At 50.5% G+C, this 16,408-nt stretch overlaps 6 protein-coding genes across 6 annotated transcripts; 2 read left to right on the forward strand and 4 right to left on the reverse strand.

Moving 5' to 3' along the window:
* Positions 1-117: 117 nt before the first annotated feature.
* Positions 118-1,068, reverse strand: YALI1_D05398g (uncharacterized protein; the record flags this gene model as incomplete). The annotated part of the gene is made up of 1 exon (XM_502400.3): positions 118-1,068. The coding sequence occupies one exon, from the start codon at positions 1,066-1,068 to the stop codon at positions 118-120; it is 951 nt and encodes a 316-aa protein (XP_502400.2).
* A 298-nt stretch (positions 1,069-1,366) lies between these two features.
* Positions 1,367-2,611, reverse strand: YALI1_D05414g (uncharacterized protein; the record flags this gene model as incomplete). The annotated part of the gene is made up of 1 exon (XM_068282603.1): positions 1,367-2,611. One exon carries the CDS (start codon positions 2,609-2,611, stop codon positions 1,367-1,369), a length of 1,245 nt encoding a protein of 414 aa, XP_068138704.1.
* A 1,872-nt stretch (positions 2,612-4,483) lies between these two features.
* On the reverse strand, positions 4,484-5,431 carry YALI1_D05440g (uncharacterized protein; the record flags this gene model as incomplete). The annotated part of the gene is made up of 2 exons (XM_502402.4): positions 4,484-5,268; positions 5,317-5,431. The coding sequence occupies 2 exons, from the start codon at positions 5,429-5,431 to the stop codon at positions 4,484-4,486; spliced, it is 900 nt and encodes a 299-aa protein (XP_502402.2).
* An 870-nt stretch (positions 5,432-6,301) lies between these two features.
* YALI1_D05450g (uncharacterized protein) lies at positions 6,302-7,402 on the forward strand (the record flags this gene model as incomplete). Its single annotated transcript, XM_502403.3, has 1 exon — positions 6,302-7,402. One exon carries the CDS (start codon positions 6,302-6,304, stop codon positions 7,400-7,402), a length of 1,101 nt encoding a protein of 366 aa, XP_502403.3.
* Positions 7,403-8,675: 1,273 nt separating this feature from the next.
* Positions 8,676-10,844, forward strand: YALI1_D05474g (uncharacterized protein; the record flags this gene model as incomplete). The annotated part of the gene is made up of 1 exon (XM_502404.3): positions 8,676-10,844. The coding sequence occupies one exon, from the start codon at positions 8,676-8,678 to the stop codon at positions 10,842-10,844; it is 2,169 nt and encodes a 722-aa protein (XP_502404.1).
* A 394-nt stretch (positions 10,845-11,238) lies between these two features.
* On the reverse strand, positions 11,239-15,317 carry YALI1_D05538g (uncharacterized protein; the record flags this gene model as incomplete). The annotated part of the gene is made up of 2 exons (XM_502405.4): positions 11,239-15,012; positions 15,225-15,317. The coding sequence occupies 2 exons, from the start codon at positions 15,315-15,317 to the stop codon at positions 11,239-11,241; spliced, it is 3,867 nt and encodes a 1,288-aa protein (XP_502405.4).
* Between the last annotated feature and the right edge of the window lie 1,091 nt (positions 15,318-16,408).

The raw sequence follows: 16,408 nt of genomic DNA on the forward strand, positions 1-16,408 counted from the left end.
AACGACCCTCTATGATTACTGAGCACTACTCTTTTGGTATGCTGATCACGAATAACAAGTTTTAGTTCAAAAGAGACATAATGATGTCTGTCTCAGTTCGTTATATACATGCTATGATTACTCTGTTCGGCCTGGGAGCTCTGCCAGTTTTGTAGGTCGGGGGAACTCAGTAAAATAGTCTGCTGTAAGAGCTTCCTCGCAGGACACTCGATCTGCCGGGTTGAGTTCCGTCATGGCCTGGAACAGCTCCAGACCATTTTCCGTAGCTGCCGAAAACCGCATCTTCAGCTCCTGCACTGAGGGATGAGGGTACTTGTTGACAGTTTTGGGGTAAGCAGGTAGAGATGTCAATCCAGGCCACTCCTCCTCTGTCGGTGTACCAAACGCCCGGAAAGTCTTGTCGATCTGGTCTATGTCGTCTTCTCCAGGACAGTACGGTAATCTGAGCATGAGTTCTGCAAAAATCAGTCCTAACGACCATACGTCAACCGCAGGGGTGTAATATCGAGCTCCAAACAGCAACTCCGGTGCTCGGTACCATCGAGTAACCACAGTGGGGGTCATTTTGTCCTTGGGGTTGGGCATCTGACGAGCCAGACCGAAATCGGCAATCTTCAGTTCTCCAGTGGGCGAGATCAACAAGTTATTGGGTTTGAGATCTCGGTGTAGAATCTGCAGACGATGACAGTGGTGCAGTCCACGAGTGGCCATGAGCATCCAGGCCTTTACATCTCCCAGACGGAACAGAATCTTTGTATCTTTGATGAGTCCTTCCAGATCGGTAGGCAGGAACTCCAAGACCATGGACAGTCTGGGTCCGGCTGTGAACACGTCAATGAGCTCGATAACGTTGGCGTGGCGAATCTCCTGCAGAAACTTGATTTCTCTGATGGCCGACATGTCCACTCCGTCCTTGAACTCGCCTTCTTTGATTTGCTTAATGGCGATTTTCCGATCTGTCTTCACCTGTTTGCCCACGTACACCACGGCGAAAGTTCCTTCTCCGACCTTTTTGTCCTTGGTGTATTTTGCCATGACGGCGTCGTTCATTTTTTGCGCCAAATCCATGGTGTATTGCGATGTGTGTGTCGTGACAGATGTTGATATGGATCAATATTGATGTTGGTGCTATGCAGTTGGTGCTCTTTTAAGGTTGGCTGCATGCATTTAACAATAACGTCAACTAATATATTTAGTATATAAACTAAATCTGTATATGTACATACTGTAATTGCGAAATGGTGACATTTCACACAGTAGAAATACTTGTACTGTAGAATATAATAGACACAATAAGTTAATACATAAATTATAACACCGTGAAGCTTCCTTTAAGGCTTGTTGGTAATGCTGACCCTTCAACCATCTACGCCTCTGGCTTGTTGGTAACATCAACTCGTTCAGAAGAGTTGACAAATGGCTTGGTGATGAAATGAGCGAAGGGATAGTTTGCAGAGGTTCTAATAGGATCATCTCGTTTAATGATGCCCATCTCAATTTGTCGTTCAATCAGTTGATCCAAGTAAACCACCAGATAGTCTCGGATCATTGGATAGTTCTTGTACTTGATGATATCCTCGGGGGCCTCGAACATGACCTTTTTGATGATGGAGGGCACAAAGGGCTCATCCTTCATGTCACAGATCTTGTAGTAGACTGGGTGGTTCGTGAAAATGATGGCTCTGGACTTTGGTAGTCTTCGTAGAGTTTGACGTTCCACTCGGACCACAAAGTTCTCATAGGGCACCTGTCTGACGGTTTCTTCGGTGTGCTTATCGTTATAAACATGAGAAACATCGAGGTTGTAGTCCCAGGAGACATACCAGGAGGCTCTCTCAACTGGTTCGTTGACCTTCATTCGTCCAAAGTACCGTTCCATAGAGGGCATGAGTTTCTCCTTGTAGTAGGGAACAGGCTCATGAATGACATTGAGATGCTTGCCGATCTTTGTCTGGATGGAAAAGGAGCCTCCGGGGAAGGGCACTTCAGCAGCCACCAGATAATGACGTCCGTCATCCCGTTTCTGGACAACGTAGTAGTCTTCTTTGGTGAGCTTGGAAAGCAAGTGGAGAGGATGATCGGCTTTGAGATCGATGGTTTCTTTGGTGACATGATTGACAACTGTCGATATGCCAGTCATAGTGAACAGCTTTGGGTATCGATGTACGAGATGTTCGACGACTGTGTCCAGCAGCTCCTGGCACGCCAGTTCTGACTCTGGAAGCCAGTCACAAGCTGCAGTACCGTTCTTTTCGTTGAGCCGCTGCTTTTCCTGCAGATAGCGCACATACCATTTATCCATGTCGATCCAGTGGTTGATGTCCAGCTTGAAAATCGACATGGTTTGGTGATAAGGCCAACGGAAGGGTCTCCAAGGTCTATCATCATAGGTAGCAACCTGTTCAGGAGTGATGTCCAGAGGAGTAGGCAACGGGCAGGGCTCCTCAACTCCGAGAGTCGAGGTCTTTTCGGACAAGTGAGCAGAGAGAGGATTGGTGCCCTTCTCTAGGTTGTGGGACAGTCTTCGGACCACGGTTCTGCGTCTAGAGGGAGACCATGCTAGGACAGAGACAACTGCCAAAAAGGCAGCCAGAGCGAGATATTCAATCATGTTTTGGGTGGTGTTGCAGTGTTGGTGGGTACAGACCCCAGCTCCTGACTCTTTGACACACTTATATACATGTCTGTCACTAGTTTATCGGGGTCTATCTAAGCCATACTATCAAACGGAAATGTTTGCCCTTTTGGGATGTGGGGATAAGGTGTGTGCTATGACTTTGAAGAAGCAGATATAGATACTGAGATAAATAGATAAGCGAATGTACTGTACATACATAGTTGGTGCAAGCAACACTACCATTAAATATCACTCTGGTTAGGCACGTATACACATGGGATCTCTCACCTCGCGTAGCAACTCTTTAACCCACCTAGATTCGCTATCTCCACGCTACTGGTACTACAAGTAGTAGCTTATCAAACTCTGGAGTGTAAGACACAGGCAAGCAGCGGTTTGAAAGCCTGCTCTAGAGCTCCTAAAGGGGCAAAAGTATGCCATGAGGTCGTCCACACGAGGTGGTGTGATCTGTCGTCGTAGAGCAGTAGGCGAGATCGTTCGAGTGGAGGAACGGACCAGATGGCACAATGTGAAGAACAAGCAGAATGAAAGCACAGGGGTTTATGTTTCTGCAACGGTAGCAACAAGAGTTCATTCTACAAGTATGTACTGTACAAGAATGTTCTCAAGCGCTAAAATCATTTGCAGCATACTATGGTCCGTTAGTTTCATTTTTCTTGTCGCTGCACCTCTTTTCTATACAACCTGCCAAGATAAAGATCATTGTCCACACGATATCACACTTTAATAATCCGCACCGTCAGTTGCGCCAGGCATGCGCCAGGTTGTAGATAGGGCAACTTTACGCTTGGACTAGTGTGGATGAAATGAAGAGTATCAATGTAGTGTGATTGCAGTATTGACCATCTTGTTACTCACGTGACTGTTGCTGTCCATAACCCATAGTCCATACTGAATCAGCTGTTCACGTTGTTCACTTGTACATACGAGAACGGGTATTGGGAATCCCCTCCGGTCACATGAACAGATCATGAGATATGACGGTCACAGATTGGGTGATCGATACCGGCTATCGCAGGCGAAACAATCGAATGTCCACTGTACAAATAAGAGTACGATAGTATCGTATGTGCGAAACTGGCAACAAGGCTGAAAAAAGAATTTTATCTGACCCACGCGAGCATTTTGAACATCACACTATCATCTTGGACACAACAAAGGCGTATCACAAAGAATGGCAGGAAGACCTGTATCGTACCAAGACCCATATCATACCAAGACCCTATCATACTAAGACCCGTATCGTACCAAGATCCAGCTTCTCCGTATCATGGTCTAATACATACTTGACCTCTCACGGTTTCACAGTTCCTAATGTTTATATACAGTAAGACAGAATGTCCGACACTCGGTAAGGAATAATCTCGTAATTCCAATTTCCAAAATAGCGTTTCCAGAAACCAGTCGAGAACTCCAGCTAGCGCAGGCTTTGCATTGCTCTAGTCACACTTGTAGAGAAACGGCTCCGTAGGATTAAAAAGCTGTTCCTACAATAATAATGTGACATGTACAATACAGAACAAGACTGGATGGGACATGCGGTGGTTTATATATGCGCATGCAAAAATAGAGTTGGTTGGGACTTTCGGTAGGGTGACTTTCAGACTGGAATTTTCGAGGGGAGAAGGGATGGGCAGTGAGACTCACACGACTAGTATTTGTGGTGGCTCCAGAAGAAATATAGCTGCTTTGCGACGTGGAATTCTCCGATATCAAACCTCTTCGTTTCTGTCACCTCTCTACCACCCACAAGTGCACTTAGTACTTCCCCAGTCAAGTACATCTGAGAACTCCCAACTACGCTTCACTAAAACACTCTATTCAATTCAACATCTACAAATTACGTCAGGGGTCGTACTCGAGAGAACCGTCAATCTGGCCCCAGAACTCCTCAACGAAAGCCTTTTGTTCGGCCTCGGGGGCAGATCGCACAGCAAGATACTTTCGAGAGTCCACGGGAGGGTTCCAGACTCCCTTGTTGCCCCCAGCAACAAAGCCTCCTGCCTCCTTAAGGATGACCCAGCCGGCACACACGTCCCAGGCCCAGCAGCCGCCCTCCCAGTAGGCATCCAGGTAGCCTGCGGCGACAGCCGAAAAGTTCATGGCGGCGGAACCGAGAGATCGGAAGCCGTGGCAGAATCCGGCACCGTCATGGCCTCCAGATAGGTTTCGGAAGGTGGCACACTTGGTGTCAAAGTTGTTGCCCACACGGTCGGAGCCCCACTCAATTCCAATGATTGAGGACTGCAGAGTAAGTTTTTGGGCAGGCTTTTTGAGGGGAAGAGCAGCCTTGATAGGGGAGTCGGTGGCAGCGTTGGTGATGAGGTAGGAGCCCTTATCCTTGACTCCGGTGTACAAATGGTCCAGGAAGGGGTTGTAGATGACTCCAACCACGGGCTCCTTGTCAATTGACAGGCCCAGAGAAGTGCAGGCGTAAGGGAATCCGTGGATGAAGTTGGTGGTACCGTCAATAGGGTCCACAATGAAGGTGGGGGCGTCCGACAGAGCAGCATTGTCGCCCCCGGAGAAGGACTCCTCGCCCATGAACTTGAAATCGGGGAAAGCTGTTGACAGCTTCTCTCGAATCATGTCTTCCACGGCCTTGTCGGTTTCCGTAACGAGATCCACGGCTGTGTTAGTAGAGACTCTGCCATGTCTGGTTTAGCCTTGCTACTCACCATTCTTCTTATCCTCAAAGACTGCGGTTCCGGTCTTTTCCTTGATAATAGCTCCGGCCTTGAGAGCCACGTCGGTGAGCACAGATTCAATATGGGTCAAGTCGGCGTTGGACATTGTGTGTGGTTGCAGTAGAGTTGTAAGACGAACCAAGACTGATGTCTATGCACGTGGATTAAGTTGGTTGAGCTTGAGTTGCAAGGAAGTGGACAATGGAGCCCATGCTTACTTTGTAGCTATTGTGATGTACGTGGTGTCCATATGTCTGTAGATATGTTACAACACAATCGACTTTATCAACATGTGCATAATAGATTTATTGCTGCTCAGCTGTCTCAATAGACTGTGCTGGTCCATCACTTGTGACAGATCAGTGTACAGTAGCTGCATATGCTGTACCCCGTATTTACTCAGTCAATACAGATGGTGGTGCACACTACAAGTAGCCATGTGTAGACAGGCCTCAATAGACGAGTGTGGTTCATTGCTGTAGCGACATAGACATTCCCCATTGAATTGTTCTTTTTGAAGTTCCTCAAAGATGTGCACAGTTGGTGGTCTGTTAACAGTGTTTGGTTGTAGTGTCCACCGTGAAACCCATCCAAACTCCTCACCCCTTTCTTTCATACCAACTACAAGTAGTTTCAGAGCAACCATCGCGTCATGGCGAATCTTACGAGTTTATCAAACTCCCTAGAATGCACTTCTATGATACAGTAGCTACAGTACGACCACAATTGCAATACAAAGTTCGTATATATATATATATATATATATTGGTAAGCTATTCTTGTACTGTTGCGTACAGTACAGTATGTACTTGAACACTTCTTTCGTTGTCCCAACTCAGCATTTACGGCGCAATAATCTTTCCAGCCAAAATTCGAACTCCCAACAGACGCGTAAACTTGCCGCCTTTCACCTGCAGCTTACCAATTAATCGCCAACGCGATACGCGAAACCTGACATTTGCACCAGAATACAACCATGCGACGACCTGGAGAAGCACTACGGAATAACGCCCGGGCCAAGCGGCAAATCGTGGATGATGATGATGACGATGACGAGTACCCTCCCGTTAAGGGCGAGCAGGGCAACGACGGCATGGGAGGTGGAGACCAAGACTATGATTACGGAGATGACAACGACGACGACGAGGAAGAAGACTCCAAGGAGAATGTCGGCCGAGCCAAGCGGGAACGTGACGTGAATGGAGACGGCGGAGGAGTCATTCATGATCGAGCCACAAAGGAGCTCATCAGATACATGGTAGGAGCTCATTCTCAGGGCAGGATCATCACCCGAGAGAAGTTGGAGGGTCTGATGATCAATGTCAAGCTGTTTGACGAGAAGGAGAGCCGAAAGGGCCAAAAGCTGAGCGCGGCGCTGGAAAAGTGCGTTCCGTACTTGAGAAACGTATTTGGATACAGTATTGTGCGGTTCGACAAGACCTTTCTGTTGGACCCTGCTGTTGTTGATTTCAAGGACAAAGAATTCGTGCTGCAGACATGTCTTCCTCCCGTGTATAACGAAGCCAACGGTAGCGACTACGCACGTGCCCCTGTTTCTGATGAGGTTATGATGGCCTATGTTGTGGCATGTCTTGCAGGTCTGGTGGTCAATATGGGGGTGGCTGACTACCCCGTCTTGAGTCAGTACGTAACTTCTGTGGGGCTGGGCCAGTGTTTACACAAGGGCAAGCTCAAGGGTGCCGATGAGATGATTGGACTGTTGTGCAAAAACGACTATCTCAACCTCTTCCCTATAGGTGGTGCCGCCCTGCCCATGGCCAAGAAGGAGGTGGGCGCGGCCAAGCCCTCTGCCAAGAACGTGGTCATCAAGGACTGCAAGGATCTGGGTCTGGGCCATCGCGATCCAGAGAAGGCTGAGATTGCCCTGGGGCCAAAAATGTACTACGAGTTCAACACCCTGGCGGTGCTCTCGGTGTTCGAGACAATCAACGGTGAACCCGTAAAGGGCGGTCTGGAAAAGAAGATCAAGCGTTGCTGTTTTGGCGGTCCTGCACTAGAAGAGCAGGAGGGCGCCGAAGGCGCGGAAGAGGAGGTGGAACAGTTTTCTGAACAGTGATAATCTGGAGGCGGGCGGAAAAGTAGCCAGATGCTTACTAGGCAGTAAAAATGACTCCGAGGATTTAACTGCCGTGAAGACTTGCTGGAAAAAACAACCATGGAGAGGCTCACAAGTGTTCCATCAGGTGCCATGTTAAAGGAGAGTGTTGTACATCGCCGTTACATGTACAATTACATAGCTATAGATGAATTTATTTATTGAAACGTTGCGGGTAACTGTCTCGGTGATTAAATCGATCGCCGAGCCAGTGTCTTGGAATGCTTGACGCGTCTCGATTGTTGAGCCATAGAGTTGACGTGCCGATCTTTCTACAATTTCCTACTGCTTGATACACACTACCACCCTGTAGTCTGATCTGTAGTTTGTTCTCGTGGTGCGCACCTCGGTCATTGTGTACTGCTGACCTGGGCTGCAAGAGTATTATCACAAAAGAAATTTTGCACAAATGCAGTAGTTTGACTACTCATACTTGTAATCGTACTCGTAATCGGTACTCGTGGTACTTTCAGCAACTGGAGGTCACAACCCCACACGTCATAAGATTCACTTTTTCACAAGCTCAGGACAACTCTATGATGTGCACCGTTTGCTTAAGCGGGGGTGTAGATGGCGTCGAGTTAGTTTGGCGTCGGGTGCGGGAATTGGCCGGAAAACTGCGGTATAGTGATCGCGTATTGTGGTGGAGATCATTGCTACTTTTCCCAATTATCACGAGACGATTTTTTCTCTCCAAAAATCATGTTTTTCCTCCTCCTCCTCCTCCTCCTCCTCCTCCTATTACAAGTAACACCCTCGTGTCCAACACATGGCACACTCATCAACATATCAACCACCGTGGACTTGCAGCAGCATTGAGTCGTACGAGTAAGAACATGAGACACATAGAACGACATAGGAATGGATCACGGAAAAGGGAGGAAGAGTCACGTGACCTTTGACACTGTTGCGAGGGGGATTCCATATCCAATATTTCTAATAATCCGCCCCCAGCACCGCTTATCCATCACGTTTCAGCCCCCACCCCACAATTCACGTTCACGAGCTTAAGCCAGCCAAACCCAAACTGAAACCTTGTGCCAGCACAAACCCCCGTGTGCTTAAAACTCACCTAGTCCGACATAACTGCAACTCTCTCTTTTAGACGCTAGATCAGACGACCCATACAGAACCACAGCGGAACACCAAAAAACTCGAGGATAGCAACGGATCATACTCACCCCTGAACCCCATTGCCCCCCTAGTTTCTTCTCTGTCTATCTACTCTTCTACAATGGCTCTACTCGACTCTCTCGACTTTATTGTTCTGGTGCTGGTGGGCGTGGCCACCCTGGCCTTTTTCACCAAGGGCAAGTTGTGGGCCAAGGAGCCCGAGACGGACCCCTATGCAGGTGGTCTGGGCTCGCAGGGCTTCGGATCCACCACCTCGTTCGGATCGTTCGGAGGCAACTCCAACAAGACCCGAGACATTACCAAGAAGCTGGAGCAGACCGGCAAGAACGTGATCATCTTCTACGGCTCGCAGACCGGAACTGCCGAGGATTACGCCAACCGACTGTCCAAGGAAGCAACCCAGCGATATGGCCTCAAGTCCATGACCGCCGATCTCGAGGACTACGACTACGAGAACCTCAACTCACTGGGCGACGACATTGTCGTGGGTTTTGTCATGGCCACTTACGGCGAGGGAGAGCCCACCGATAACGCTGTCAACTTCTACGAATTCATCAACGACGACTCTTCCGAGTGGGCCGAATCCGACGAGCCCTCTGCCGACCCCGACTCTCCCCTGTCTTCTCTCAACTACGTCATTTTCGGTCTTGGAAACAACACCTACGAACACTACAACGAGATTGGCCGAAACCTGGACAAGCGACTCAAGAAGCTGGGCGCCAAGCGAATTGGTGACTACGGCGAGGGTGACGATGGACAGGGCACCATGGAAGAGGACTACCTCGCCTGGAAGGACGACCTCTTCTCCGCCTGGAAGGAGGCCAAGGGTCTGGACGAGCATGAGGCCAAGTATGAGCCCTCCGTCAAGATCTCCGAGACCGGCGAGACCGCCTCTTCCGAGGACTCCTCTTCTGTTGCTGAGCCTGATGCTGAGGCCATGTCTGTGTACCTGGGTGAGCCTAACAAGAAGATTCTCCGAGGCGAGATCAAGGGCCCCTACAACGCCGGTAACCCCTTCCTGGCTAACGTTTCCGAGACCCGAGAGCTGTTCCACGACCCCAAGCGATCCTGTATCCACGTCGAGTTTGATGTTGGCACCAACGTCAAGTACACCACCGGTGACCATCTTGCTCTGCACATTCAGAACTCCGACGAAGAAGTTGAGCGATTCCTCAAGGTCATTGGTCTCTGGGACAAGCGACACAATGTCATCAAGGCCAAGCCCATTGATCCCACCTACAAGCCCTCTTTCCCTGTCCCTACTACCTATGATACTGTTGTCCGATACTACCTGGAGATCAACGGTGCTGTTTCCCGACAGCTGCTGGCCTTCATTGCTCCTTTCGCCCCCACCGAGACTGCTAAGAAGGAAGCTCTGCGACTTGGTTCCGACAAGAACGCTTTTGCCGATGAGGTTGCCAAGCACTACACCAACATTGCCCATGTTCTCTCCAAGCTGTCTGGCGGCGAGCCTTGGACCAACGTGCCCTTCTCCTTCCTGGTTGAGTCTCTCCCCCATCTGATCCCCCGATACTACTCCATCTCGTCCTCTTCCTTGGTGGACAAGTCCAAGATCTCCATCACCGCCGTGGTCGAGTCCCTTGAGGCCCCTGAGTACGCCATCAAGGGTGTTGCCACCAACCTGCTGCTTGACATGAAGATCAAGAAGGATGGTGTTGACCCCTCCAAGTCCAAGGACCCCCAGGCCGTGCACTACGAGCTGAGTGGTCCCCGAGGCAAGTTTGGGGGCCACAAGCTCCCCGTGCATATCCGACGATCTAACTTCAAGCTGCCCTCTGACCCCAAGAAGCCCATCATTATGATTGGTCCAGGAACTGGTCTTGCTCCCTTCCGAGCCTTTGTCATGGAGCGAGCTAAGCAGGCCGAAAGCGGCACCGACGTGGGTCAACAGCTTCTCTTCTTTGGCTGCCGAAACCCCAACGAGGATTTTATCTACAAGGAGCAGTGGGCCGGCATTGAGAAGGAGCTCGGTGACAAGTTCACCATGGTCACTGCTTTCTCCCGAGTCGACCCCGTCCAAAAGGTCTATGTCCAACACCGAATGCAGGAATATGCCAAGCAGATCAACGATCTCATGCAACAGGGCGCCTACTTTTACGTGTGTGGAGACGCCTCGCGAATGGCCCGAGAGGTTCAGGCCACCCTGGCCAAGATTCTGTCTGATCAGCGGGGCATTCCCCTGTCTTCTGCTGAGCAGCTGGTCAAGAGCCTCAAGGTGCAGAACGTCTACCAGGAAGATGTGTGGTAGATACGATGTTATGATATATAAATAGACGAAGAAATGAGCTGACGAACCTGTGCTGTACGAAATACAGTGCCAGGGAAATGTAGGCCAGTTGGCTGGGTTTGTGGACCCAGTTCTAAGTGCAGTCCTGGTGCGTCTAGAATCTGGCGTAGTTTACTTGTAGTCACATCATAGACAATATTGCTACCATACAGAATCATGTATCTAACATGATCATATTGTGTTTTCGTGGTAACCACAAGTGCGATATATGCGAATGTACCTGTACAGTAGTTGCAATTATCTACCGATAGTTTACCAACTGTATCAAAATGTCCACTTCACTTCCAGCACTGGACACGAGCTATCTACATTCTACACCCCACTGATCATTAATGTATACAATTTTAATATGTTTTTACTGGCCAAAGAGGTTGCCGAGCCCGGCCTCCTCCTCCGTCTCCATGAGCAGATCACCGGTATCTGTCTTCTTAGAGAGCAACTGCTTTCGCTGTGCGGCCTGCTGCTTTTTGGCCAGCTTCTGCATCTGGGCCTGTCGGCTGTTTTGTCCTCCGTCGGCCTCCGAGGGTCGCATGGGATGGTGGTACATGAGGAAGTCCAGAACCACTCCTCGCTGTTGTCGCAACGACCGGTTGCTATTGCTCAGCTGCTTCTCAAAGTTGATAATATCCTGGGGGGTCACACTGCTGTGTCCTCCTTCCTGCTGCTGGTGATTGTAGTAGGCTAGCAGCAGCTTGGCGGGGGAGTCCGACTCGTTGGAGATGTATGTGTAGATGAGAGTCACGATGTAGCCGGCTTCGGAGTGCACCTCCACGTAAAAGGGGTCATGGATAATGCGGATGCACGTCTTCATTACCTCGCTCACCAGGAAATCGTCCAGCTCACCCCATTTGTTAAGAATCAGGGGCAGAATGCCTCGCAGCAATAAGCACACGTTAAATGAGCATCGCGAGTCTCGGAACCCAATCACGTGGTTGCACAGCACCAAGAACGGACCCAGGATGTCCTTGTTGGTCAGTGTCACTTTCTTGAGCACCTTCGCGTTGGAAGGAGGAGCTCCAGGGGCAGGAGGTTGGGCCGTCTTGGGAGTGGAAGCCTTCTCATGACCCACTAGATCGATTAGGAATCGGCCGACAACGTTGGTCAGCTGTCGAAGCAGATGCTCATCCATCATTTCATCGGACAGCTGCTCGTCATCAGCAGCCTCAGCGGTCACCATGGCGTCGTAGTTGTCATCACCCGCTGACGGCAGCTGCAGGTTGGTCATAGCACCCCACTTGGTGGTGAGAACCTCGTCCAGCTTGGTCAGCACATGGGGCAGAAACTGGGGCATGAATTCGGGCACCAGGTTCAAGGGACAGTTCTTGATGACGGGCCGTACAACCATGGACACCATATGCCGCCAAGAGTGCAGAGTGATGCCGACTCCGTCGTCAGCACCAACGAGAGCCTTCCACAGATTGGTGGCGATGTCTGGAATCTCGTACAGAGTCTCGTTAAGAGCAGAGATGGACGATACGGCGAAAAACGAGTACTCTCTCGTGTATCTTACAATGTGGCCAATGGAGTCGGCAAAGTCTCGCAACGACTGCATGGCCTTGACGTTTTCGTCCACAAACTCGTCCTTGGACTTAATGGACACGCCCACCTGCCAGAACCGCTCCTGCACAGAGTACTTGACGAACGACTGCACCTCGGAGGGTAACGTGGTCCAATTCTTGGGATTGTGGTACGCCTGGATCTGTGTGATGAGCTGCAGAATGTGGGGCAGGATGGGCTGGATTCGGGGCTTCCAGAGAGCCAGGAGAGCAAGAAACTCTGGAGAGTCTCGATCTAGACGCTCGATGGAGTATTGCAAGAAGATCCGGGTCTGTCGAATGGGGAAAAGCACCGAACATTTCTCCTTGAGCTGGTTTCGCAGCTGAAAGCCGGGCTCATCCATCTGCTCCTCGAGGAGGTTAGTGGAAGACGTCACTCCTCGAGACCGGAAGTACTCCGCAATTCGAACAATTCCGATATGCTCCATGAACCACTGCAGGTCGGTAAGGCCCTTTACGGTGCCTGGGTCGGTCCAGCACTCAAATACAGGGTCCACAATGGTGCCAAACCGATGGGCTCTCTCCTCGGGTGAAGTCAGCGAAGCAGAACATCGCTGCGAAACAACCAGAAGGAACGACTTGAACGCCACTCCCTCGTGCTCTGTCAACTTGTTCGACTGGAACAAATCAATGACAACTCGCTCCAGATCAGAGTAGATGGGTGCCAGAGAGTCAGGCATCAGGTATGCCAGCCGGTTGAGCTCGGTGCCGCATGAAATGTGTACCTCCTTGATCAGCGCTCGCTCGTCATCGGTCAGAGAGTCCTGAGACTTGCCACCAAGCTGGTAGGTGCATCCCGAAATGACCCGCTCGAGAATCTGGAACACAAACTGCGTCCTGTCCTTGAGCATAGGCGCCACCTGGACCAGCGTCTGGGTCGACTTTCGTACCAGCTGGGGATCGCGCAGATTCATGCCCAGAAGGGAAGTGCCCCAGTTTTCCACTAATCGCAGAATTTCCGCCTCCTTGGCTCGCCACGAGTCCGTATCCTCCTTTGTAAGAGCCTGCCATCGCGACACTCCCCGCAGAGAAGCCTCCACAAGATTAAACTGGCAGTAGGAGACGAAAAATGCGGGGTTTCCCTTGTATTCCTCAAATTGGTCGCGTTCAAACACCTGCCAGGCCACATTTTCTTGCGAGAAAAACTGCGCCATGCGTTGCTGCAGCCATGTGATGGAGTCCACGGGGTTCTGGTATACGCACAGCCGTACAATGTCGTCCATGAACCGTCTGTAGTTGCACAGAAACATATGGCGCTCGGGAGGCGAGTCGAAGTCCATCTCCAGGTACTGCACAGACACGTGCGAGTCGTCCACGTCCTCGTATTTGATGCATCTGTCGGCGGCAATCTCCAGCAGTTGAGGGAGCAGTCGTTCAGCCTCTTGTTTGCCTGTGACCTCGTCCATTCGCAAAATAGAGCACCAGAACTGTAGCGTTAGAGACGAGACGAGCAGTGAATCGTGCTGCACAATGGCCAGAACCAGGCGCAGGTATCCACCCACATCCGATCCAGCTGGCAGATGGCAGCCCTTGTACACATTGAGGTACTCTCCCAGTCCCACGACCATCTCGACAAACTTCTTGGTCAGCGCGTACGCTCGCTCGTCAAGGTTATTCACGTCTAGACGGATCGAGTCATAAACACCATGTAGCGTGGAGATTCCTTGGGGCAGGAAGACGGAGCCTACAATGGCCTGGAACTCTTCGTCCTGGGAAAAGGGCCGCGTAAAGAGCGTGTGGAGACACTCGGTTGCCTCGACCTGGACGTTCAGATCGGAGGAGGTGATCGCCTGTGAAAGCAGACCCAGGAGATCGGCCTTTCGAATAGCGGCAGGGAGCACCCAGTATAGGCAGGTTTTGATTGTTTGCAGGAGCTGTACGACCCACTGGGGCTCATCACCCTTGGCCAGCAGCTCGGCCAGGAACGCTGCCCACCTGTTGATCCAGCCTTCGGATCCCTGACGAAGTTGTCTTAGTTCCGCCACTCGGTTCTCGTACATTTGCTCCAAGACCTCTTCGGATGTGACAACCTCGATGCATTGGGCCGTAAGGATCGAGGAACGTTTGGCGGCGACGGTGTCTTCCAGGATCCAAATGTCCTCAAACAGCGTTCGGAACACACCGAGCGAGATCTCCCGGGTCTGGAGGTTGGCATCCCACATTTGGACGAGCAGCGCGTCCATGTTTTTCCACGACGAGTCGGTTGTTGTGCTGCTGTTACTATTGTTATTGTTGTTGTTGTCTGTGTTGTTCGAATCTGTGTTGTTGTTTGTGTCTGTATCGGTGGGCTTGTCGACTCCCCACACTCGCTTGGCGATGTTGACCCAAAGCACGCAGAGCTTCTCCTTGATGTAATGGGGGTCGTCGGCGGTCACATTGGTCGCTAGATCAATGACCCAGTCGCGCACCGCGGCCTTGCGGGGGGCGTCGTAGTACAGAAACATGTACTGGATGGCATGCTGGATCAGCCCTAGGCCAAAGTGGCGCACCACGGGCGAGTAGCCTTGTTTGGGCGACGCCAGCTGCCAACCCCAGAACGGCGCGTCTTCATTTTGTTTGATGGTTTCCAAGAGCTGGTGTTAGTGATCGCATGGTGTGGGGCGAGGCAAGATGGTTGTGGTGGGGGGAAATACTCCTTCTCAAGCGCCCTTTACAAATTCTAACCACACGTGTCTGTGTCACAGGTGTATCTGTGTCACAGCGTATTTGTGGGTATCCATAGTGGTCATGATTCCCCTTCTTCATCCCTCATCCTGTCAATATCGTTCTGGTTCAAATAACTCACCGATTGAGCCTCCTGCCGCTGTCTGTTGCTGGTACGCGGATCGTGCACCAGCTCCAGCGAGGACACAATCTGCTGAATGGCCTGCTCTTCCATAGTCCGATCGAGTTGAACAAGTAGTCCTGTACGGGGGTAATGGTGCTGAGCGGTGGTGGTGGTGAACTACAGTAGCTAATAGCTAAACACCCAAACCAAGTCTTGTCAGCTGCGTTTAAAAGTTTACTGTACGGCTGGGAGAGAGAGCGGATATCAAGACAACTATGGGGCTTTATATACTGGGGAGGGGGTAGCAGAATAGGATAGTGACTAGGACGATGTGACACAGAGACACATGTTATTTTTCTCTTACAAAATCACATGCCCATTAGAACACCACCACCACACACATACACTCACACACCCACACACCTACGCCCACCACCCATCGGCCGTTAGAAACCCTACATTACATTTTTACGAATTTGGGAATCAAAATGCAAACCTAATGCACACCACGGGTTATCAAAAATAGCGATGGCTATGCCAGATCAGAATGAAGATCTCTGTGGAGAGTTGGTGTGGAGGATAAGGAATTGAAGCGGGGTCATTGCTTTCGTTTGATGGTAACTACGGCAACTGGAACAGTCGCCAGAGACCCTTCCCAGTCATGTACTATACGAGTGCTGCATATGACCGCCTGTTCGCCAGTATTCCTCCCATGACGTCACGCTCGTGTGAGGTATGTATGCATCGAATTGGGCAATGCACAAATACCGCTGAACGGCGGGTCACGTGGTTTCTTCCCACCTGTGTTCCTGGGAGTGCGTTTGGCAATTGACGCAGTTTGGGGTGAGTTGATGGGTGTGTCTTGTTTTAGGGGTTGACATAATATTTCACGTCTTTAAACACGTGTTCAGAGTGTGGTGAATGGTAGAGGAGGGGGTTTGAGGGGGGATGAAAAGGGGTGGTGTATATACAAGTATAGTACAGTACGGTGCAATGCGGCTGTGTAGTTCAGCAGGTCTGATTTTGGAATTGGCATTTTGAAGGAGGTGTTTTCTGGGGTCTGTCTCTCCCTGTCTAATGTTTTTCATCAGCGTTCTCTCTCTCGCTGCATGAATGTTACAGGAGTTGAAACATGTTACGGAAGGTCAGAGGAGGTGAACAGGTGATGTGGCTCAATGGGGGCCGTTTAAAAGAACGTAATC

This window comes from Yarrowia lipolytica, chromosome 1D (assembly GCF_001761485.1).
Source record: "Yarrowia lipolytica chromosome 1D, complete sequence".
NCBI lineage: Eukaryota > Fungi > Ascomycota > Dipodascomycetes > Dipodascales > Yarrowia > Yarrowia lipolytica.